Genomic DNA, 22,646 nt, shown 5'->3' with positions numbered 1-22,646 from the left:
GCCAGAGTGGACTGGCCGGTGTTGGCCGGACTCCAGAGGGCGGCTTCCCGGACCGCGGGGTCGATGGCCTTCGGGGGTGGGTCCGGTGGCCCCGAGAGGGCGAGGCGTCCTCTGGCCTCAGCTGCCCGGGGCTGCCTCCTGACCTTCTCTCTGGGGAAGGGGGGCACGAGGTCTCGGGCGGTGACCGACTCTTGCCGGCCCTTCCGAGCCCGTCTGTGTTTGTCCCGCCTGTCGCGCGGCTGCGGGTGGCCGAGCGGGCACGGCGGCCGACTCTGGTGTCCGCGTCCCGCAGGCTGACACGGTGCGATGGCGGCCCCGTCGGAAGGCGATGCTGCCTCCCTGCTGCCGGACCTGCCCGGGGGACCCCTGCAGGCCTACCGCGCCCGCGCCTCCTTCTGCTGGAAGGAGCTGGCGCTGTTCCTGGAAGGCGAGGACATGCTGCGCCTGAAGGTGAGGCTCCGGGCGGCTTGCCAGGCATCTGACTCGCGGGCACAGGGGGCCGTGCGGCCCCTAAGGACCCTAAACACCGTAGCTGGCCCCTGGCCTGGCCCGTGTCCTCGGAGGCTCCCCCGCCCCGGGCGAACACAGGTTGGTTAAGCTTCTGAGGCCTCAGGTCCCCGTGCCTGCGGCCGGAGGGGCCTTCGTCCGCCCCAGGGTTGCAGGGGTTGCCCGTGTCCCACGGCACCAGCGGCCTCGGGAAGAGCCTGAGTGAGAGCGCGGCGCATGGCCGTTCTTTGCCTTCGAGCCGGCCGTTCCCGTCTCTCGCATTTCCAGAAGAGCATCTTCTCAGCCCTGGAGGATGACCCCCTGTTCGCCCGCTCCCGCGGCCACGAGCTCTCCCTGGAGAAGCACCGAGAGCTGACTTTCCTCCGCTGCAAGCGGGTCTTGGAGCGCGCCCTCCTCCGCGTGGAGGACATGGTGCGGAACCCGCTGTCCGTGCTGACGCTGATCACCTGCCTGGGCACGTACGACTGGTCCCTGGCTCAGAAGTTCCTGCTGCACCTGCTGGTGAGTGGGCGGCGAGGAGGCCAAGGGGATCGAGCCCTTCACGCCCCACGTGAGGCGGGGGAGGGCGCCGTCGGGGGCCGGGTGGGAGGAGGAGGTGCAAGAGAGGGTCCTCAGCGCACGAGGGGCAGATGCTGCCCGCGGGGTGTGGCGGCGGCTGGTGTTTGCTCGCTCGTAGGGTTTCGTGGGGTGTGTGTGTCTGGGGGAGGTTTCTTTAAGAGATTACTTTCTTGGGGCTTGAACTCGCGACGCTGAGACCAAGAGTCACGTGCTGTTTGTACCCATGGAGCCAGCCAGCCGTTGCTCTCTTAAGAGATTTCTAGAAACTAATATAGGAGGGGTGCCTGGGGGGCTCAGTCAGTTGAGTGTCTGACTTTGGCTCAGGTCATGATCTCACAGTCTGTGAGTTCGAGCCCCGTGTCAGGCTCTGTGCTGACAGCTCAGAGCCTGCAGCCTGTTTCAACTTCTGTGTTTCCCTCTCTCTGCCCCTCCCCCTGCTGACACTGTCTCTGTCTCTCTCTCTCTCTCAAAAATAAACATTTAAAAAAAATTAAAAAATAAAAAAATAATATAGGAAGCGAAACCAGAGATTAGAATGTGTGGGCAGATCTCGTGATGTTTGAGGGAGAAGTCCAGCTCCTTCCGGCTGTGTGTGCAAATTTGCACACGTGAGTCCTCGACGGGAGTGCCAAGCAGTGAAAACTCCAGAAGAGAAGGAACTTTGGGGGACTCTTTTGCTTTTATGCCAACCCCCCCCCCCCCGGGCAGGCAAAAGCAGGGAGGGAAGGGAAAGCAGGTCTGGGGAGATGCCAGTGCCCCCCGCCGGCACACGGGCGGAGGTGGGGAGGTGTGTGTGGCTGGGTGGGACATGTGGCCCGTGTGCACCCTTTTCCCTCCTCTTCCCTGTCCCCTGCCGTCTCCCCCCGTCCGCGGCCCCTCGGGACCTCCCGAAGGCATCTGAAGTGCTTCTGCTGAGCATACCAGACGCGGATTCCATCCCCCCCCCCCCGCCCACTTCCCTGCCACGGGTGTCAAAGCGCGTGTGGCTCCTGAGGCCCCGGGACCTCAGAACTCCTTGACTGCCACCGGTTTCTCTGATGATTCTATATTTTCAGGTTTTTGGATTCGCGATTTACAAGTCTGGCTCCGAAAGACATTTAGAATACCTTCCCAAGATCCTCAACATGGAGGTGAGCTCAGAGTCCCGGCGGACCGTGAGCCCGTGGTCCCCAGATGTCTCTGCAAAGGGCCGCGTGCCAGAGGAGGTTCCGGGGGGCCGTGTGCGCCGAAACCCCAGCACCCGGTGCATTTAGCTTGTTGCTGTCAAAGCGAGGCCTTCCCTTTCCTTCCACGGCCCTGGCAAGGCGGCTGTCACCTCACCTAACCCACCGTCCTCACAGGCTGGGGGACGTGGTGTCCCTAATACCCTGGTGGGTTGGGCGGGGGAGCGGGGATTTAGTGCTTTGACCTGGGGTTTTGTCCTTCGAGGAAGGACAGCAGTGGGTCCCTCCTGGAACCTTTCTTGCCTTACGTTGTTTTGTGCTCCCACGTTAGATTTTTGGATGTTTTGCTGTGACTGAAGTAAGTCACGGGAGTAACGCCAAGGCCATCAGAACGACCGCTCACTACGACCCCGCCACGGAGGTAGGTGTTACGTGTGCGTCGCGTGTGATGCGGTGTCCTTACGCCCAGAAACCCGTCTTTAGACGCGTGTGCTTCTACCTTGCACATGGAGACTCCTCACCCGGGAGGGTGGCGGCTCCTGGGGGGAGAGGTTCCTTTCTTTGTTCACCTGCCTGCTGGGGTTTGGACGCGGCCCGGTTCGTTTACAAAACCAACAGCGTGAAGAAGAGTCTCCCCGGCGCTGGTCTTTGCTGGCTGCCCCTGCCCCCTGTGCGCGCCAGGCTCCGCCGGCCGGGGCCCGCCTCGTCCACTCCTGCCCCCGTGTCTGGCCCCTCTGGCCCCACCGCCCTCCTGCGTCCCGTGGCCCGCATACAGACGTGTGTGGCATTTGCGCCGTTGGCCGCTGCCTCCCGTGTCCACGTCTCCGTCTAGCACGTCCCTGTGCAGGTGTCGGTCCCAGCACGGTGCACTCGCGGGCTTTGTCCTCGCTCTCGGGGAGACACGTGTCCGCAAATGGGATCGTGATTTATCGGGTGGTCGGTGGCGCGGAGGGAAGGGAGGGCAGGAAGAGGATGGGGTGCACGGGTCGGGAGGCTTCCGCCCGTGGCCTCTGTGCTGTGCCGCTCCCACCCCCTGGACCCTCTCCCGCCGCCGGGTCAGTCTCGTTCGCTCCTCCGAGGACCGCGGTCCCCGCTGCTCGTTCTGCACCTGCCCTAGAGTTCCAGGAGCCCTTCGCCTGCCCCTTGTCGGCAGTGTGGTTTGCAAGAGTCCGTGTAACGGAAAGTAAAGCCCTGTGCTTGTGTATTTGCTTCTCATTCCTTCCTTCGTGCGTTCAGTGATGTGGGCTCCGTGCACACTGTGTGCTGAGGGGCTGTGTGCCAGCAGAGCAGAGCCATGAAGCCGAGGGGGGCTGAGGCGGGGCAGGGCAGGGCCAAGGGGAAGGTGGTCGTGGTGCAGTGCCCGTGGTCCCGTGTGCCAGAGAGTGGCGGAGAGATGGCAGAGAGCCATCGGCGACAGCCCTCTTCGGTTTTTTATTGGCCTTTTAGCCACCAGGTACCTTTATCCGAACCCAGATTTTGCTGGCCCGGCCCCGTCTCTCTTCTCTGCCCTCTGGTGCCGAGGGCTCTCGGTGCTAAGTGGGGAGGTGGAGAGGGCGGATCCCACGTGGCCTCGGGGCCTGGGCGAAGCCTGGCCGTCCATGGGGCAGCCTGCTTCTGACCTGCTTCCTCTCGGCACCTGTGCTTAAGTGAGCAAGATGTCGGAGCGGGGGAGATTGGGAGCCCGAAGTCCTCTGTGGGCCGCTGGTCGGGCACCTGCTACGTGCCGGGCACTGCTTTCAGGGACCGGGCAGCTAGCGGCGAACGTGACACGTGAATCTTTGCTCTGGGGGATCCCTCGTGCCGGAACGGAGACACGGACGGACAGCCGCAAGAAGTTAGGTGTGCCAGGGGGCCGTGGAGACCTGGAGGGGACAGTGGCGGTATGCCACATGCAGGGAGGACGCCTGCAGAGGGGGGAGCAGAGGGGGGACTCCAGTCCCCCATCCCCCCCGCTTTTCTTCGGTGGGGCGTCAACATCTGCGAGGTAGTCACACGGTGCGCTTGGAGGCCGTGACCCCGTGCACACCGCTGGGCGGCACGAGGGGGTTCCCCGTGTGCCCTTCACAGCTTCCCACCCGCGGGGAGAAGGACACCCGCCGGGCTCTGCCCGCAGTGGCCCGCAGGTTACACGGGAGGCAGCTCGCCGTCACACCCTGGCTTTGTCCAGCTGTCAAGCTCCCCGCCCAACGCTGGAATCGCTCACAGGCTCCCCTACCCCACCCGACTCATGGACCCTCCCGGCCCCCAGCCAGGGCCCCTGCCCCGTGTCTCCCCTGCTCGTCTCCTGCCTTGCTGAATACCCGGCAAGCCTCCCGGCCCCTCCCGTGACCCCTGGGTTCACTCACCCTGATGTCTTGAGGTGCCTTGTGCTCCTGGGCACATGGCCCTCATGGAGCTCGTAGGCGGGGGGAGACCGTGGGAAAAGAAGGTCTGTCGTTGGTCAGAGCCCAGGGAGGGGTCAGGGAGGAGCGCACAGAGGAGGGGCCGTGGAAGACGAGTGTCGCGGCGACCGCTCCGTGGGCACCGGCCGGCTTCTGGAGAAGTTGGCGTGTATTTCATCGTCTGACCCCGGAGTGGTTTTCCGTACCAGTGTCTTCGTTAAGTCACAACACCCAGGGATATGCTCCGTGTACGGGCCCCCCCTCCTGCCACACGGGAGCTAAAGCGTGCGCTCGGTTCTGCTCTTCTTCAGGGACTCTGAGCAGAGAATGTGGGATTCTGCACGTGTTTGACTTGTTCACTGCAACTTGGACTACAGCTCTAACCTTCCCTTCCCCCTTGCGCAGGAGTTCATCCTACACTCCCCGGACTTCGAGGCCGCCAAATTCTGGGTCGGCAACATGGGCAAGACGGCCACCCACGCCGTGGTGTTTGCCCAGCTGTACACGCCCGGGGGCCGCTGCCACGGCCTGCATTCCTTCTTGGTGCAGGTGAGGGGGCTCTCGGCGGGGTGGTCTCACCCACGGGCGCTCGGCGTCACCGGCAGGCGCCTTCATCGCAGCTGGGGCGGGGGCGCCCCTGGCGTCCAGTGAGCACGCGGCAAGGACGCGGCGGACGCCCTGTAACGCACAGGACGGCCTGCCCACCCCCAAGAGGCAATTATCCAGCCCCCGATGGCGGTGGCCCGGGCTTGGTCAACCCTGGTCTAGACCTGAGGTCATCTGAGGCAGAGTCGTCCTGTTCCTCCGGCGGCCACGTCGCCATCTTTCCAGACACTCTTCGCAAACCTGGGCTTCCCGGCCCCGCCTTCCTGCGGTTCTGACCCAGCACGTCCGATGTGGCCTCTCGTGCCGACCTAAAGTGCTGACCTTGACGTCTCCTGTGCCCGGGCCACACGCAGCAGCTACTGCCACGGGGGCGCCTGGGACCGATGGCCAGGCCTGGGCTTCCTGCCTCCCTGGTGGGGCCTGTCTCCCGACCGCCCGGGGCTGCTGCGGTGTCCCTGAACCCGGAGCTTCCGGAAGCTTGTCCGGGCCTTCCTGTCCTGGCCACCTGGATCCTGACCGAAGCCCCGCTGCCCTGCACCCCAACCCCACTCTGGCATTCTTGTTAAGACCTTCCGGGTGAGGGGCCTCTCGGAAGAGAAGAAAGTAAGCCATGTCCCTTTGTCCTCATTGAGGTGAAATTCAAGTAATACGAAGTGAACCGAAATTCAGGGGCCTTTGGTGCCTTCCCAGTGTTGGGCATCCGCACCCGTGTCTAGTCCTAAAGCGTTTCCGTCTCCGGGAGGGCGCCCCGCACCCTTCCTCGCCCCCCCGCCCCCGGCAACCGCTCGCCTGCTCTCTGCCTCCACGGATTCGCCTGCACTGGATGTTCCACACGCAAGGAACCCTCCAACACGAACCTCTGTGCCTCAGCCTGTTTTCTGAAGGCCATCCACGTTGTCAGAACGTGCTCAGTATGTGTTAGGATTTCCGTGCTTTTTAAGTGGGGGGGGATAAGCCTTCGTGTGCATGGACCGCAGTTCGTGCACCTGGTTGCTGATGGGCATTCTGGCTGTTTCCACCTTGTTTCTGTCGTGAACGTTCATGAGCACCTGTCTGTCTGACCACGTGTTCTCCGTTCTCGGGGGTCCACGCCCAGGAGTGCAAGTGCCGGGTCCTGGGGTGATTCCGTGTTTAACTGTTGGAGGAACTGCTGTACTGCTTTCCACGGTTCTGCCAATTTATACTCCCATCGGTAGCGCGTGAGGGTTCGGATTTTCTCATATCCTCGCCAATATGTATCTTCCTTTTTTTCTTAAATACGCACACGAGTGGGCATGGTAGTATTTGTTTTTTTGTTGTTGTTTTTTTTAACATTTATTTATTTTGGAGAGAGACAGAGACAGGATGCGAGTGGGTTAGGGGCAGAGAGAGAGGGAGACACAGAATCCGAAGCAGGCTCCAGGCTCCGAGCTGTCAGCACAGAGCCCGACGCGGGGCTTGAACCCACGAACCGTGAGATCATGACCTGAGCCAAAGTCGGATGTTTAACCGGCTGAGCCACCAGGCGCCCCTGTTGTGCTTTTGATGTGCATTTCCTTTTCCTTTTTTTCTTTTTGGAGAGTGTGCACAGGGGAGAGGGGCAGAGGGAGAGAGAGAATCCCAAGCGGGCTCCACACTCAGCACGGAGCCCGACGGGGGCGGGGGTGGGGTGGGGTGGGGGGAGGCTCAATCCCACGAGCCTGGGGTCACGGCCTGAGCTACAGTCAGGAGTCAGACGTTCCACCGACTGAGCCACCCAGGCGCCTCTTGATTCGCATTTTCTTCGTGACCAGCAATGCTGAACATCTTTTCGTGTGCCAGTTGGCCACGTGTATGTTGTCTTTGCAGAAATGTCTGTTCAAGTCCCTTGCCCTGTGGAAATAAGCCAAGACCTCCCTTATGGGAAAGGCAAAGGTTGTGTGCTCGGAGCTGCCTGGAGGGGGAGGTTTGGCCACTGTCCCTTGGGAGGTTGGGGCAGTGACTGAGTCTGGCCAGGGGAGTGGGCTTGGTTTTCTCAGGCTGGTGCTGGGCTGGCAGCAGGACAAGAGGAGAAGCTGTTAGCTCCCCGCCGAGCTAAGTGACCCCATCTCTGACCGACCGTCACAGGCGTCTTGCTTGGCCGCCTGCACTGTTTGCTGCGGGTTGTGGGTCAGGGCTCCAGTGTCACTGGTCGGGAGGCCGTCCATCGGTGCCATATGTTCAGTCTCTTTTCTTCTCTCTTTGAGTTTGTTTATTTTGAGAGAGAGAGAGAGAGAGAGAGTGCGAGTGCGTGCAAGCAGGAGGGGAGTGGAGAGAGAGGATCCCAGGCAGGCTCTGCACCGTCAGCACCGAGCCCGGGGATCGTGACCTGAGCCGAAATCGGGGAGTCGGATGCTCCACTGACTGAGCCCCCCAGGTGCCCTCGGTCCATTTCTGAAGTGGGCAGTTTGTCTCTGTTGTTGGGGTCTGAGAGCTCTGCGCACGTCCCGGAGGCCGCCCCCTTACCCGGTAGGTGGTTGTCTCCCGTTCCGATTTTCTTGTTCGTGTCCTTGGAGGCGCAAAGCGTTTTAATTCCACCCCCTTTACCCCTTGTTGCTCGTGTCCTTATTTTCGAATTCACATCGGAGCCACCGCAGACCAGGTTCACCTCAGGCCGCCCCCTGCTGCTTCTGGGTGTGTGCGTTTGTACCCGACGTGAACTTCTAGGGGGAAACTGGCTAGCTTTCGGCCCTGTTCAGTCTTTCTGTGCCGCGGTCGGGAGCGCGTGGTGTTTTGGACTCTTTACGCACCGTGCTCTAGGGACTCAGCAGGACTGTGTCGTGCCTCCATCCAGGGGAGCATTTCTGAGGCCGAGTGTGCGTCAGGCCGGGGCTCGCGGGGGTGGGGTGGGGTGGGGGGGCGCTTCCCTGTCCCCGTGGAGGGAGAGAGCTTCAAAGGAGTGATCACAAGACTCTTCTAGGGTTGTGACGCACCTCACAGGTCGCGGCCGATACGGCGCGGTTTGTCGCAGGTTGGGTCTATACCAGGCGGGGAGCCTTGGCAGACTGTGGCACTGTGATACGGAAATCCACGCGATCAGGTTTATTTGAGGAGTTTGACATTAACGCGTTCTGCCGTGGACTCAAGTCCGCCTCCTTTCCTTCACTGGGAGGTCGGTGTGGTATTTGGGGCCACCGCACCATCGTAGATTTCCCCGTGAACCAGAACCCACCCTGGCGGTATTTTTCTGTGCGATGACCCGGAACGCACCAGCTTTGTTTTCTTTTAGAGCCTCTTCTCTCCATGTGCACTTTCTTTCCAGCGATTTTCTATTTTAAAATGTTATAAAATGTAGTGCCTGAAGTGTCACTGGGTCTTACCGAAGAGTCGGAAGGGGGAAGAGTGTTTGCATTGGGGGTTCAGCCTTTGTTGTGCCCAAAATACCATTATCGTGATGATCAGTGTAGGCAGAAGAGTGTTCCTCTAAAATAAAAGTTCCCAATAGTGCAGACTCAGTATTTCAGCTCCCAGACGCTGTTGACCTTTGGGCTGGGTGATCCTCCTGTGGTGGGGCCGACCCGGGTCCCGCCCTCTGGGAGGGACAGCCAGCCGGCCTCAGGCGCCCTGGTCCCCGGCGGTTGGGGGGGAGGGTGCCGGCTCACAGCGGGTGCGGAATCGCCCCCCGTGAAGGTGTTCGGGGGGGACGCTCCGTGTCCCTGCACGGAGCTCGCCCAGTGAGAACTGTCGGCTCGCCGCACCTGTGCTTAGGGAAGCGTGTTTACCGGTCGTCCAAAGCCAATCTGGGGATGGTTCTCCCCCCGCACCCGGCCATCTTGTCATTCGCTACAGCCCGGCGCCAGCCCTGTGGCCGACTTGAACGTGACATGGATGTTCCGGACGGCCTCCAGGCTGCGGGGACTCCTCAGCTGCTGGCCCGGCACCGTTGTAGCCAAACGGCACGAACCGGGGCCTTAAAACGACAGGAGGTTACGGTCCTGGAGGCCGGGAGTCTGAGATCCGTGTCGAACCCCCCACCCCCCGCCAGGTTCTAGGGGACATCCTGTTCCTGCCTCGTCCCGGCCCCTGGTGGCTGCACCCTCTTCTCCCCACGTCCTCCCCTCCTCTGTCTCTCACAGGACACTTGTCATTGGATTTGGGGCCCAGCTGGGTCATCCGGGACCCCCTCGTCTCCAGATCCTTCACTTAATTACAGTCGCAAAGATCCCAGACGAGGTCACGTTTCTGAAGGGCACCACTTACCCCCTGCAGAGACACGAAGGGAGCCCACGGCTTAGTCACCGGGGTTTTGTAATGTATTCTTGAGATTTTTGTGTGGTCCTAACAGTTGCCGTTTGCGGCTTTCTGTGTCTCGTACAGATCCGGAACCCCAAGACCCTTCTTCCCATGCCGGGGGTGATGGTTGGCGACATAGGGAAGAAGCTTGGGCTGAATGGCGTCGACAACGGGTGAGTGTGTGCCCGGCCCCGATGGCTGCGGTCTCCTCTGCATGGTCATTAACCCGCAGGTGCTTGCTCGGCTCTCGGGTGCCTGCTGATTCCAGCTTGGGAGCCACCAGGACCCTCAGTGCTGTCCTCACCCTCCCGGCCGCCAGTGGGGCCAGGAAAGCGTGCTGGGACGCACACGTCACCTGTCACTTGAGAGCTGTGTCACATACACACCCTGTGTCACACCCTCTCTCACATGCACACAGATCGTGTCCAATGCACCCTGTGTCCCACGTACCCCGTGTCGTATACACATCGTGCTGCACACACTCTGGGGTCACACACCCCACGTCACAGCCCCTGTCACGCCCACACCCGCGGGCTGGCCACCATCTGTTTCTGGAACAGATTTTGTGGTCCGCACGTGCCCAGACGGGAGTGTGTGAGATTGTGCTTTCGGTCGAACTCCAGCAAATACTTGCACAAGTAGAAATGTGGCTCAGCCTTGTTCCAGCTCCTGTGGCACAACAGGGGAAGATTTTCCACTCCTTAAAAAGGGCGCTTGGAGTTTTCAGTCGTGCTCGAAGAAGCATTCCTCAGCTTTCAAGCAAGAAGCTGGAGCTCTCCGGGGGTGCTGGCGCTGAGTCCGCTCTTAAAAGGCGGATGGCTGCCCTCACTGCCCGGGGGGGCCCCGTCTGGGCCTCGTCTGGGCCCCCCGCAGCCTCCACCGCGCCCGGTCGGAGCCACCCCACGAGGCCCGGACAAGGCGGCCGATCCCGGCAGGGCCTCAGAGTCTCCCAGCGGGGCCCGTCTGCCGCTCCCCTTCGTCTCGTGCTCGGGAGGGCGGCCCGCGGAGGTTGGAGGTCCCCAGGGGCCGAGCATCCCTCACCTGCAGATCCCCTGGGCGCCTCCTAAGGAATTTGGGAGGGCGCCCCTCCTGCCCGCCCTGCGCACAGCCCGTCTCTGCTCTTCCCCGGGGTCCTGGAAGGCCGGCCTGGACGCGGGGAGTGGCGTAGAGATCAGCGGCACCCAGGGGACAGCGTGTCACCTGCTGTCGGCCCGCCTCGTGGCTCTCTCAGCATCCGCCAGGTGCCAGGCCCGATGGCCCCGTCATAAGAGGGTGAATCGGACCCACAGAAACTGGCACCGAGAAGTAGGTGGCTGAGCAAGGACGTGGACAGCAGGCAGTCACTGCAGAGTGGGGCCGCCCTGCAGTGGTGCAGGGAGAGGGCCGGTACCCCCTGCAGGGGGGTGAGAGGAGAGTCCTGACGGGCCTCTGGAGGGGGTGGCGGGCTCTGAGGGCCGCCTGCGCGGGGACCACCGGAGAGAGAGCCTGGCCTGTTTGAGGGTCACGGTGGGCACCCCCCGGCTGTAGGCAGGGCCCCTGTCTGAGGGCTCCCCACATCTCTCTGAGGGGCTGGGGGCTTGAAGGGACTTGTGCGGGGCGTCCCCGTTCCGGTCAGCAGTTTGGAAAGGGCCGTGCTCCCGCGTGCAGGACAGACTGAGGACGTGGCCCGGCAGAGAGCCCAGCGGTGGTTGTGTCAGTGAGCCGGGCCGGAGGGGGTGCGCGCTAGACGAAGACGGACGGAGGGAGGAGGTGGCCAGGACCCTGCTTGGGCGGAACTGGCGCCCTGCTCCCCTCCGGCTCGATGACGCCATGCTTTAAACCGCCGTCTCCCATGGGTGAGCCAGAGAGCGTTCTGGATGGCACTCAAAGTGCTCTTGGTCATGAGATTGGTCGCCGTGGGAGCTCTCGATATTCACAAGGTGGTTTGGGGTTTTTGTTCAGGTTATGGAACATCCAGTCCTCTGCCTGACCTTGTCCCTTAGACAAAGGAATAGGCTTTCCCAACCTGACAGCCATAAAAAATAGCTTCCCTAAGTGACGTGGGAGTGAGTTGGCTCTTCTCAGAGTTTCAGAAGAAACGGATTTGTTTGCTTTTGGATCACTGATACGGTAACGGTGTTCTTTTGTGTCACGTGAGAGTCCAAAACCTTAGTTTGTTGATTTTTCACATCGTATCGTGGATTCTGGTATGAAATCGAAGGGTGAGAACCTGAAAAAAGTCAGTTGTCTCCTTTTTTCTTGACCGACCAGCTTTGTCCCAGCGGCGTCAGGAACCTGGCTCGTGATTCCCAATATGTGGCCATTGTCTTGGCCCAGAGCCCCGCCTCACGCACATCCCATTTTTTCATTTAACCTTTTTAAAGAAAACATTTTCTTTTAATGTTTGTTTGCTTTGGAGACAGAGACCGTGAGAGCAGGGGAGGGGCAGAGAGAGAGGGAGGCACAGAATCCGAAGCGGGCTCCAGGCTCCGAGCCGTCGGCACAGAGCCCGACGCGGGGCTCGAACCGTGACATTGTGACCCGAGCCGAAGTCAGACACTTAAGCGACCGAGCCACCCAGGCAGCCTCTATTGGAGCTTCTTGGCTAGAAAAACTCGTTGGAATTTCCTGTCTCTGTCATCTTCTCCCATTTTCTTTTTCTTTGGGGGGATGGGCACCCTTTTGGCTTCCCTTTGCTCTTACTTGGCTGGGTTTCTGGAAGGAGAGGAGACTGATGTCAGGGCCAGAGCCCCGTGTCACCAGAAGTCCTGCCATATCTCCCCACAGATTTGCCATGTTCCACAAGGTGAGAATTCCTCGCCAAGCCCTCCTGAACCAGACTGGAGACGTCACCCCCGAGGGTACCTACGTCACCCCCTTTAAGGTACAGGTGTCTCCAGGTGGGGAAGCTCGCGGGTGGAAGGCCCTCTGCTGCACAGGACGCTCCCGGGGCTTGCCCGGAGACCCGCCCCGGCTGGGTTGGCCAGTGGCAAACCCCTCTCGGTTCAGGTCCCAGTGTCACCAACAAGGAAGGTGGCACTTGGGTCCCCTGCACCCCCAGGGCACGATGCCAGACGCTGCTCACCCCCCAGCCCTCCAGGGCTGGTCAGGGAGGCTGCCCCCTGCTGGTGCTGTTCCCCCAAAGGGTTTAAGGGCGTGTGGCGGCCATCCCAAATGGGGGTGACAGTGTTCTCTGGTGTCCGGGGCTCACCACATCCCGGTGTCCTTTGAGTGATAGACACACGATGGTCACGGACACACTGGAGCAGTTGGTCGCCTCCCGGTGTCTGAGGTCAGGTGGGCCCGTGGGAGGAGGACTCTGTCCAAGGACACGCACTGCCTGACTGGAGTCGGGACGGCAGGATTGGAAGGAAGCGTGGCAGGGGCGCTAGGGACGAGAAATCAGCACGACACCAGAGTCTCTTTGAAACAGAAAGAGTAACATCAACCGTTCGCTAGACGCTAACCAGACGGCGAAGGAACGGAAGGCACATGACGAGGGGACGAACGGAGCAGGTGCGGGTCAGAGGCTGGGAGGCCCGAGGGAGGGGTCCGTGGAAGGCGCAGGAGAGGCCGAAGCAGCGCGAGAGGAGGCGAGTGTGGGAGCAGCAGGGGCGAGGAGCGTCCGAGGACGGGGAGAAGACCCGACCGAGGGCCCGTGCGGCACCAGGGACAAGTCACGGGAGCCCACGCGTCAGACACGCCGCAGAGACATGAGAACGTTTCCCAGAGACGCACCCGGGATCTTGGCAGAGGGCGCAGCTCTGGCTCCCACGGAGCGAAGCTCCCTGAGCCTCCGGGTTTCTGCGTGCGAGGAGGCGGCGTGGTGACCCCCAAAGTGTCGTGCGCGTGTGGGGTGTGGGGAATGCCCTCCGGCAGGCGCGGGCTCGCGAGGTGGCCACGCCAGTTCCACCGTGGGTGTAACTGCGGAAGAAAAGTCTGAAGAATGAAAGAAGCGAAGCCAGGGGAGGCAGCAAGAGGTGAGGGAGGTCGGGGTGCCCGGACGAGTTAAGACTGGCAGCGGGATGTGCCCACGGCACCGCCACTGTGGGACACGGTGCCCGGGGCCCTGAGGTCTGCGGCGGATTGACACGGTGCCCGTGAGGCCATTAGCTGTCGTGAAAGAACACGTGAAAGGACGCCATCAGGAAGGTCGTCTTCCACGGGGAGGGAGGATTCTGGGGCACCAGGGGTCACGGGAACGGGACGCTGGCACCAAGTGGAGACGCCTCGGCGCTGGGTCCCTGCTTCGTGCCGGGCGTGGCTAAGCCTTGGGGGGCTCCGGGCGGCTGGGGGTGGCGCCCTGTGGGGCACTCATCCCTCCTCCTGCAGCCGGAGGGTCCCTGCTGGGGGCCTTATGACACCTGCACCTCCGCATCCCGGCCCGCCCGGCGGTCCTGGCCTGGGGGTGCACGGCGGGGGGGCGCCCAGGGAACCATTGGGCGCAGCCGTCTGCGTGCTGCTGTCCCCGAGGCCGCCGGGAGTCCCGCTCGCACTCACCACATGTGCTTTCCCTGTAGGACGCCAAGCAGCGCTTCGGGGCGTCCCTGAACAACCTCTCCATAGGTCGGGCCATTATCGTGGCCATGTCCGTGGTGAACTTAAAGCTGGCCGTTTCCATAGCCCTTCGTTTCTCAGCCACGCGGCGTCAGTTCGGGCCGACAGACGAGGAGGAGGTACCAGTGCTCGAGTATCAGATGCAGGTACGGCTGTGGCGGGCGTCCCGGCCTGTCCCTCCTGTCGCGGGGGCACCTGTGGGTCTCTGAGCCGCTGCGCTCTGGCTGCTGGGGGGCCGTCAGACCCCGCCGTCAGGCAACGGTCAGGGCAACTGACAGGAAGGAGCCTGGCCGCTGGGCAGGAGGCTTCTCCAACCTGCGTTTTCGGGAAAAGGCGTGTGTGCGGTAGCCCGAATGAGGCCCTTGGAAGAAGCGTGTGCTGGTGACGCTCCCACGCCGTTGCGCGCAAAGCCTCCGCGGGGTCCGGCGGTGGCGGCTCGTCCCGGGCCCCACTCTCTGGCTCCCTCACCACGTCCCGAAGAAGCTACCCCGCGGGAACAATCCGCCGCGGCAGCCGGGCGCTCGGGCCGTTTGTGGTGACAGCATTTTGAGTAGCGGGAGGGACGCTCGTCCGGCCCGTCCTTGGGGACGAGGCGGCCTGGATGCCAAAGGGGGCGCGGTTTTATCCCAGGAGCACGCGGTGCTTGTGCGGTATCCGCCCTTCTCACGCCCGGCCTCCACGCTTCTCACATGCCTTCCTGGCGCACTTGGCCTTCGCCGGGTGGGGTGTAATTCCCAGTTCACAGGTGGGGGCATTGGGGGTCAGACGGGGGGGGCTCCTGTCCGAGTCCGGCAGTGAAGCCCGGCCCCGTCTCGGGCCGGGCACTGTGGAAACGCAGGGGTGTTCGAGGGAGAGCCCGAGGGAACCGTAAGAGAATCTCTGTCTCTTCTGCCACTTCTCACCGTGGCCGCGTGCCTGTTTTCGCAACAAGCAAACGAGGAGAAGCAGCATGTCTGGCTCACTTCTGTGTGGCACACGCCGTTCCTTTCCCCGTGAGGCCCGTGGCCTTTGTGAGGCCAGCGCGCCCGACTGCCGGTCATCGAGGGCGAATCATGGTCCGGGAGCCCGCTCGGGCCACTATGCTCGGGCTCCACCCGGCTGGCCGCGTGCCCTTGGGCAGGGCCGCCTTGTGCCGCCTCCCCGGGGTCTGGGTTCCTCACGGACCAGAGCCGATGACACCTCCTCGTGGGGTGGCAATGAGGATTAAATTCCCGAGTCCACAGAGAGCGGTTGGCAGGATGTGTGGCCCTCTGTTCCGTAAGCGGTACGTGGGGGTGGTGCCCGTTTGCCGGGTCCTTTCCCGCTTTTTCCTCCACGCCCTTCCAGCCGTGCGGCGCTGGGCGTGCAGAGACCCCCTCCCTGCCCGGGCGGACTCCTGGCCCCCTGTGGTCCTCACTTTCCCAGGTGGCTGAGGGGTCATCACTTGGCCCCTGGTGGGCACTCAAAGCACAAGCGATCACCTGTGCAGCCCGGCGGGGCAGGGGGCCCGATAGTCACCCTCCCAGTGGTCCCGTTGGTGAGACCCCTGAGCCTGCTACACAGAGAGCACCTTTGAGTGAGGCTGAGTTGGGTTCCCTGCGAGTGGGCGGGGGGTGGGGGTCCCCAAGGGGGGCGCTGGTTTCCCTACGAGGCGGGGGTGCATTTTCTGAGGAGGAGTTGGTTCCCTACGAAGGGAGGGGTGCTGTCTCTGCCCGGGGGGGGGGGGGGCCCCCCCCGGGGGGGGGGTCAGGGGGAGGGGGGGGTTGGCTGCGAGCGGGGGCGGGCTCTGTGGGAGGACCGTGCCGTGTTAACGTGAGCGTCTCGTCGATTTTAGCGATGGCGCCTACTTCCCTACCTGGCGGCTGCGTATGCCTTAGACCACTTTTCCAAATGGCTCTTCCTGAACCTGGCGGAGTTTCAACAAGGCCTCATGGGAACGGACCGCGGCACCAGGCAGGTGAGAGGCGATTCTCTTTTCTCCGCAGTGTCGAACCTCGTTAGCTGTCGCCGAGGTTGAACGGCACACGTCAACCCGTCTTCCCGAACGACATCTGTCCGTCCGTGGCGGCCTCGTGGGGCGAACGTGAGGCGTGTCCTTAGCCGTGCCCGCCCCCCCTGCTCGGGACCCCCAGAATCCTCGCCGTGGTGTGGACCGTTCGGGTGTGCGTCCGTATTCCTGCTCCTCAAGGACGGGCTGACGTGACTCCTAATTCCAGTCCGTGAGCTCAGCTGGCCTTCTGCTTTTGAAAACGTGATGAGTTTGCACAGTCCACGATACCGGCCCCTCGGTAGATTTCACGGCTCTGATCCTTTCGTAAACAATCCTGCAAAGGCTAAATCCAGCTGACTGGATTTGAACGGACAGTCAAGGGTTTATGCCAGATTTGAGCGTCCGCTGAGCTCAGGCACTGTGTCGAGTCATCCTTGGCTGATTCCTGTGTAAACGGTTTACGACGGACTTTCCATAGCCCCTCACGTTGCCTCCCGGGCACGAGTGAAATGTGAATCACGAGAAAACAGGTTTGAAAACAGGTCAGAAATCTTGCCGATCGGTGCGAAGTCCAACACCCTAAAAAGCCTGTATCAAATTAGCACGTTTTGGAACATTCAGCGTAAACATCCGGGAGTCGGGAGGCGGCCAGCAGGGTGCGCTGCTTGGCAAAGCACAGGCCCTGGGAGCACGGGGATGAGTCACTGAAGCTTCTGCAGCTGACGTTGGACTCGTCCCGTTCGTAACGTTCTAAAGAGTACTCACGCTTTATTCTTTCCGAAACCCAGCGGTTTAACCGACGCACGGCAGGGCCTGGGAGTGGCCCTGACATTTTCAAGTTGAAAACATTGGCAAAACGGACCATCTCATTTAGCGGGGGTGCGTGTTCATCTCTCTTGTTTCTGTGAGCCGTCAGGTAGAAGGAAAGGGTGAGACCCGCCCCGAGACGCTGGCCGGGACACCCTTACAGAGACGACTGTGGCTCCCTGTCACCCATGCTGTCTCCTGCGCCCCGGGCCCGCCCGCCCCTCTCCTCAGAGGGGCGCGCCCTCCCCACCCCGCCTTCGGTTCTTCCTTCCTCCGCAAGTGCTCCGTTTCAGGTTCATGAGCTTCCCGGGAAGTGAGCCGTGATGGACTCCTTGCTTCTGTGCTTTGCGTCTGTGATCACCCTTATGCCCCTGGCGTCTATTTGCTGCACAGAGCCCCGGTCCATCTGCTCGTTGCCATGGAACTGTCTGTACCACAGTGTAGCCACTCGGAGGTGAACCCCCCCTTTTCAGGTTAAGGTGGTTTTTGTGTTTTCCTTTCTCCCGCAGCTGTCGCGTGTCTTAGATTAGACTAGAGGGGACGTGAGCCTTCGACGCTAGGGGCGAACTGACCTCTGACCTCTGGTCATCTCTTGATGAAAAGAGGTCAGCCTCTTTTCATCTCTTCTTGTCGATTTCCTCTCCCAAGGCAGAGCTCGGACGTGAGATCCACGCCTTGGTGTCGGGCAGCAAGCCCCTGGCTTCGTGGACCGCGCAGCGGGGAATTCAGGAATGCCGGGAGGCGTGCGGAGGACACGGCTATCTGGCGGGTAGGTCTCGAGAGGCGTGACCGTTTCCCGTCCGTAGCCCTCCTTTTGACTCAAGGGGTCCGCAGACTGCAGCCAGGCGCCCAAAGTCAGCCACTGCCGGTTTTTGCGAATAAAGTTTTATCGGCACGTGGCCACACCCATCCGTCCATGGGTTTTCTGTTGCCGCATTCGCACGACGAACGGAGTCGAGTCGTCTGCGTCGAGCCTGAGCTCAGGCTCAGCGTCTGGCCTTTTCCAGAGCAAGTTTGCTGACCCCCTGGCCTAGACACATCCCTGCGCTCTCCGAGGCCTCATGTTGCCACGTCTGAGGAGAGACGCCGTGAAGGGCCCGCCGACAACCAGAGCACAAATCACGTGATCCGTTCGTTGAGTCGTAACTTTCCGGCGACTGACCTGTCAGTAAACCAGCAGCACGTTTTGTTCTGGTGAAAAATTCTCAAACGTAGGAAAAGAGAGTTTTTCTTGGCATCGGCTGTCGTTTGGGCAGCTGGTGTGTGGTAAGGAGAGCAGGCAGCCCACAGCCTCCGACCAGCTCCTGCCCTGCCAGTCACGGGCCGCGCGGCCACGGGCCCGCCAGCTAGCCTCGCTGTGCCTCAGTTTCCTCACCTACGAACCAAGGTCGACAGAAGCGTGCCACGACACGGGCACGTGCGGTGCTTATGTGAGTTAATACACGTAAAGTGGTTGGCACCGCATCGGGCCTGTGGCACGTGGCCGGGGGCCACGTCACCGTTGGAACTTGCAGTACTCTCGCAGATGCCGTGATCATTTGTGAGCTTCCCGTGTGCCACTCTGAAATAATTTAAAAAAAAAATTAACGATTATTCATTTTTTTGAGAGAGAGAGACAGAGCGTGTGCAGGGGAGGGGCAGAGAGAGAGGGAGACACAGAATCGGAAACAGGCTCCAGGCTCCAAGCTGTCGGCACAGAGCCCGACATGGGGCTTGAACTCACAAACCTGAGATCATGACCTGAGCTGAAGTCGGACGCTTAACCGACTGAGCCACCCAGGCGTCCCCTGTTCTGCAATAATTGACGGGTAACATCCAGTTACTCCCAGAAGGCCATGCGCCTCCCAAACAGCAGAACGCGGCAGCCTTGTTTCAGCGGATACCTTCAGAAGCGTTGCAGGCTCTTGCCGAGCTCGAGCATGTCAGTGACGGGCTGTGGATAATCACGTGCTCCCGGCGAGGATCTGTCCCGTTCCTTGTCACGCGGGAGGCCCTCGGCCGTCCCTCGGCCGCCTCCGCCTCCCCCTTCCCTGCTGACGAACAGGCGACCGTGGCTGTGCCGTGTCACTCACCCATGTTGTCCTCTGTGCAGCGTTCTGTAGTTTCTGTCGTTACGACTCCTGGAGTCCCTGTAAACAGTTGGCCGTTTTGGGCCATAAGTGGGATAATGAACTTGAACGTGCAGCAGTGCAGACGACAAGAAACTCCTGTGTCCGTGTCCTGTGTGTAAACGCCAGGCCGCAATGGGCCAGACCCGACTCAGCGGGGCAGATGTCACGGGCCCTGTCTAGGTTTAATAGCAATTGCGAGTTATTTCTCCGTGGCCTCGCCCGACTGTTTCTGTAGGGAGGTCTCTCTACGGCCTGGGGCACCGAGTCGGGGGAAAACGATCAGGGTGGCACAGGTGACCACAAGCCCGGCGGCAGCTACAGAACCTCGTAGAGGCGTACAGCGCCCTCTCTGGCCCTGTTCCCAGCAGCGTGTGAGCCTGGGAGGCCCCGCTTTTCCCTGTGGCTCCTCCCGGCCCAGCCTGGCCTGTGGAGAACATTCTCCGTCGGAGGACGGAGACCCAGACAGGAGGGTCTGGAAAGCGTACCTTGTCAAACAGGCAGAGGAACGAAGTCCCGTGGTCGGCGGGAGAGACAACAAAAAAAAGCTGAGCGTTGTCTTCTGATACCTGACGTTTCTTGTGTAAAAAAATGCCACGGGGTGGGCAGCTCCCCTGAGGGGCCCGTGCCTGTCAGCCACCCTCGCGAGGCCCGCGGTCAGCAGGGGAGAGGGAGACGCGGGCGACGCCGGGCATTTCCCGAGCGCCGCGCCGTGGACGTCGGGGGCCTGGCCGCGTGGCTGTGTGTGTCCCCTTAAAGGCAGAGCGGCCAGGCTGGGAGGTGGAGACCCGGCTGGGGAGGAGCGGGGCCTCGGCAGCCTCGGAGCGCGGTGTCTCGGTCGGGCCGGGGGATGGTGGCAGTACCGTCCCGCGAGCGCAGGAAGTGATGAAGCGTGTGGTCCGTTGCAGTGAACCGCCTGGGCGACCTCAGGAACGAGAACGACCCCAACTGCACGTACGAAGGGGACAACAACGTCCTGCTGCAGCAGACCAGCGGCTACTTGCTGGGCCTGCTGGAGCTCCGCCTCCAGGGTAAGACCCCGCCCCTGCTGGTGCAGCTGGGCTGTCCAGGCCCCGCCGGGCCAGCTCAGCCACCCGTGTCTGCAGGAAGGACGTGTGTCCTCGGGCAGCGACTCACCACCTTCCGGTGGGGGGGGGGGGTGGTCAGCGAGGTGGGACGGCGTCCGTCACTCCGGGTCCTGGGTGTGCTTGTAGGTGGCGCTCGCCTTGACAGCCCTCTGGGGACCGTGGACTTTCTGGAAGCCTATCCCGACATCCTCGACCAGAGGTTCTCGTGCCCCAGTGTCGCCGGCTGCTCGGAGTCGTCAGGTGAGCACCCTCTCTCCCCATCTCCCTCCCCTCGTGATCCTGGGGGGCACACCGTACCGCAGTGGGGGGCTTTGGTAGGGCCTGCAGGCGGCTGGTCGGTTCCCGTGTTCACCCAGCACCTCCCCGGCCCGACTCCTGAGTCGGGTGCTGCCTCCCCCTCTGAGGGCGAAGACGGAGAGGCTCTGGGGTCCTGCCTCGCTGGGCAGCTGGGCTCCTGCCCGCCGGCCGCCCCTGTGACTCAGCCGTCTTCACAGGAAGCTGGGGCCCTTTTGCTCAGGGCCTTTGCACGTGCCGGCCACACTGGCATCACCTCCGCGGCCCCCGCTCTGCAGTGTGCTCACCCCCCTCGGCCTCTGCACGGGCTCAGCGGCCATGACCATTGGTGCCCGTGCTCGTCTTGTGTGGCCGTGACAGCCTGGCTGGGGGGCAGAGCCGGCCGCGACCGGGTTCCTGCTCTCACGCGGCATTATGGTCCAATAGGGACGGGCCTGTGCAAAGGAGCAGGGGCTCTGCATGGCAGGGGCCCACACGCTGGGCTTGACTGCCCAGGACAGCCCGTCTGAGATGTCAGTGACACGGGCGGGGTGGCCATGGGGTGGGGGGGGGGGTGTGCCCAGCGGAGTGTGCGCGTTGATCCAGGGCTGGGGGAAACACGGGACTCTGGAGAAGAGAGCGGCTGACTGACGGGTCTGTGTGTGCGCTGTGACGATTCACTCTGAAACGTCCCTCTGGGGCGAAGGCCGCTCTGTCCGCCGTGGGAACACAGCAACACGAGAGAAGATGGGTGTCCCGGACGGGGCGGTGGCGGTGCTGGTGGGGGGCAGTGTGAGGCGGAGCGGCTCTGGTCGCGTCCCTGCTCTGTCCGGTCCCCTCCACGTCCCCACGCTCCCCCGGCGCCCAGGCCCAGGAAGGTCCGGCGGTGCGTCCGTGGTGTCCGCGCCGAGCCCGGGTCAGGCCCGGCCTGTTGTGCTCCGAGGCCCAGCACCGGCCCCCAGAAGCCCCCGGAGGAGACTCCCACAGGAACAGGGCTGGAACTCGTGGCCGGGCCTGCGCCTCCCGCGGGGCCCCGCTCAGCTTTTTGTCAAGTCCCGTGTCAGACACGCGGCACTCGAAGCCACAGCAGAAACGCCACTGGTCTCACCGTCGTCCGACCCATGAGCACCGAACGCACCTGCTTCGTTCCTCCCGGAAACGCCGGTTTCCACGCCCTCGCGGGCTGCCTCTGTGGGCTGGCGGCGAGGCGGACCTCGGAGCACGCGTCCTGGGGGCCGGGCAGGAGCCGCTCTTCCGCTGAGCCTCCCGGGACCTGGAAGTGCAGCCCACCCGCCAGGAGAGCGAGGGGGCGCCCGGCCGCCTGGGTCTGCTCCGGCCCTGCCCGCCTCGGCCCGCTGGCCACGCCCGGGGCAATAGCAGCACCCGCCTCTCCAGGCTCTTCTCTTTTTTTAAACGTTGATTTATTTTTGAGATGGAGAGCAAGCGGGGAGGGGCAGAGAGAGAGGGAGAGAGAGAATCCAGAGCGGGCTCTGCACGGTCAGCGCACAGAGCCTGGCTCGGGGGCTCAAACCCGGGAACCGTAAGGTCATGACCTGAGCCAGAATCAAGAGCCGGACGCGTAGCCAACTCTTAACCCAGCAGCCGCAGGGGGAAAGGCAACTTCTTCCAGAAGCACAGGCGTCCCCGGGTGGGCAGGGACAGGCTCTCGTGGGGACGCTGGGCACCGTGCTCCTGCCGTGCTTGTGTTCGGGACCCGTCGGCCACTGCGGTAAACGCAGCCACGCGTGGCTCTGGCCTCCCCAGACTCACTGCGAGATGCCCTTTGTTCCCCCGACCGCTGTCAGCTGAGCGCCTGCGGCGTGGGAGGAGGGCAGCTGCACAAGGAGACCCCAGAGTGAGCGTCCCCTGGGGCCCGGGGGCCGCTGGGTCCTCTGGGTACAGGACCTGCCGCCCGCCTGCCCACCCGCCAGGGACCGAGAGCCCGAGACATCGCAGCAGCTGCGGGTGCTGGAACCGGCCGCACACTGTCCGCTTGGCCCTGCGGGGCACGCACTGCTCACGTCTCCCTAGAGGAGGCTGGGCCGGGTGGTCCCGGCCGGCCCAGCCCACGTCAGCAGCCGGGGCAAGAGTAGGACCCAGGCCGGCTGGCTTCCCAGCTGGCTCTCCTCCATCGTCATCCAGGAAGCTTCTGCCCTAACCGCTTGATTTCTCATCGGTCGCCACGTTCTGTCACGGCTTTCCGGACAGTAAGTGACCTACAGGTCTCCGTCTGCCCTTGTACACACGGTGGGACACGCTTGAAGATCGATTTCAGACGGTGGCAGAGCTCCCCAGCCCAGCGTTGCTACAGAACGCGCCGGAAAATAACCTAATGCCTCTCGCGACATCAACACCACCAGAATTTTTCCCCAGAAACCATCACCCGTCGTGAAACCAGATGGAACACAAGCGGTCTGCCA

The 22,646-nt window shown here is 62.5% G+C and overlaps 1 protein-coding gene across 3 annotated transcripts in view; it reads left to right on the top strand.

The window, feature by feature from the left end:
- Positions 1–292: 292 nt before the first annotated feature.
- ACOX3 (acyl-CoA oxidase 3, pristanoyl) overlaps positions 293–22,646 on the top strand; it is a 35,701-nt gene continuing 13,347 nt past the window's right edge. For all 3 annotated transcript variants that reach the window (XM_040488893.1, XM_040488885.1, XM_040488875.1), the window contains exons 1-12: positions 293–450; positions 775–1,008; positions 2,121–2,195; positions 2,560–2,649; positions 5,015–5,158; positions 9,530–9,618; positions 12,212–12,308; positions 13,945–14,127; positions 15,795–15,917; positions 17,406–17,526; positions 19,774–19,896; positions 20,080–20,193. In XM_040488893.1, the coding sequence (XP_040344827.1) occupies positions 307–450; positions 775–1,008; positions 2,121–2,195; positions 2,560–2,649; positions 5,015–5,158; positions 9,530–9,618; positions 12,212–12,308; positions 13,945–14,127; positions 15,795–15,917; positions 17,406–17,526; positions 19,774–19,896; positions 20,080–20,193 (1,537 nt within the window). In that variant the 5' untranslated portion in view covers positions 293–306. The remainder of the gene's footprint in view (positions 451–774; positions 1,009–2,120; positions 2,196–2,559; positions 2,650–5,014; positions 5,159–9,529; positions 9,619–12,211; positions 12,309–13,944; positions 14,128–15,794; positions 15,918–17,405; positions 17,527–19,773; positions 19,897–20,079; positions 20,194–22,646) is intronic.

This window comes from Herpailurus yagouaroundi, unplaced genomic scaffold (assembly GCF_014898765.1).
Source record: "Herpailurus yagouaroundi ecotype Mexico unplaced genomic scaffold, PumYag 28, whole genome shotgun sequence".
In the NCBI taxonomy this organism is placed as follows: Eukaryota; Metazoa; Chordata; class Mammalia; order Carnivora; family Felidae; genus Herpailurus; species Herpailurus yagouaroundi.
This window is presented reverse-complemented; position numbering and strand designations above follow the sequence as displayed.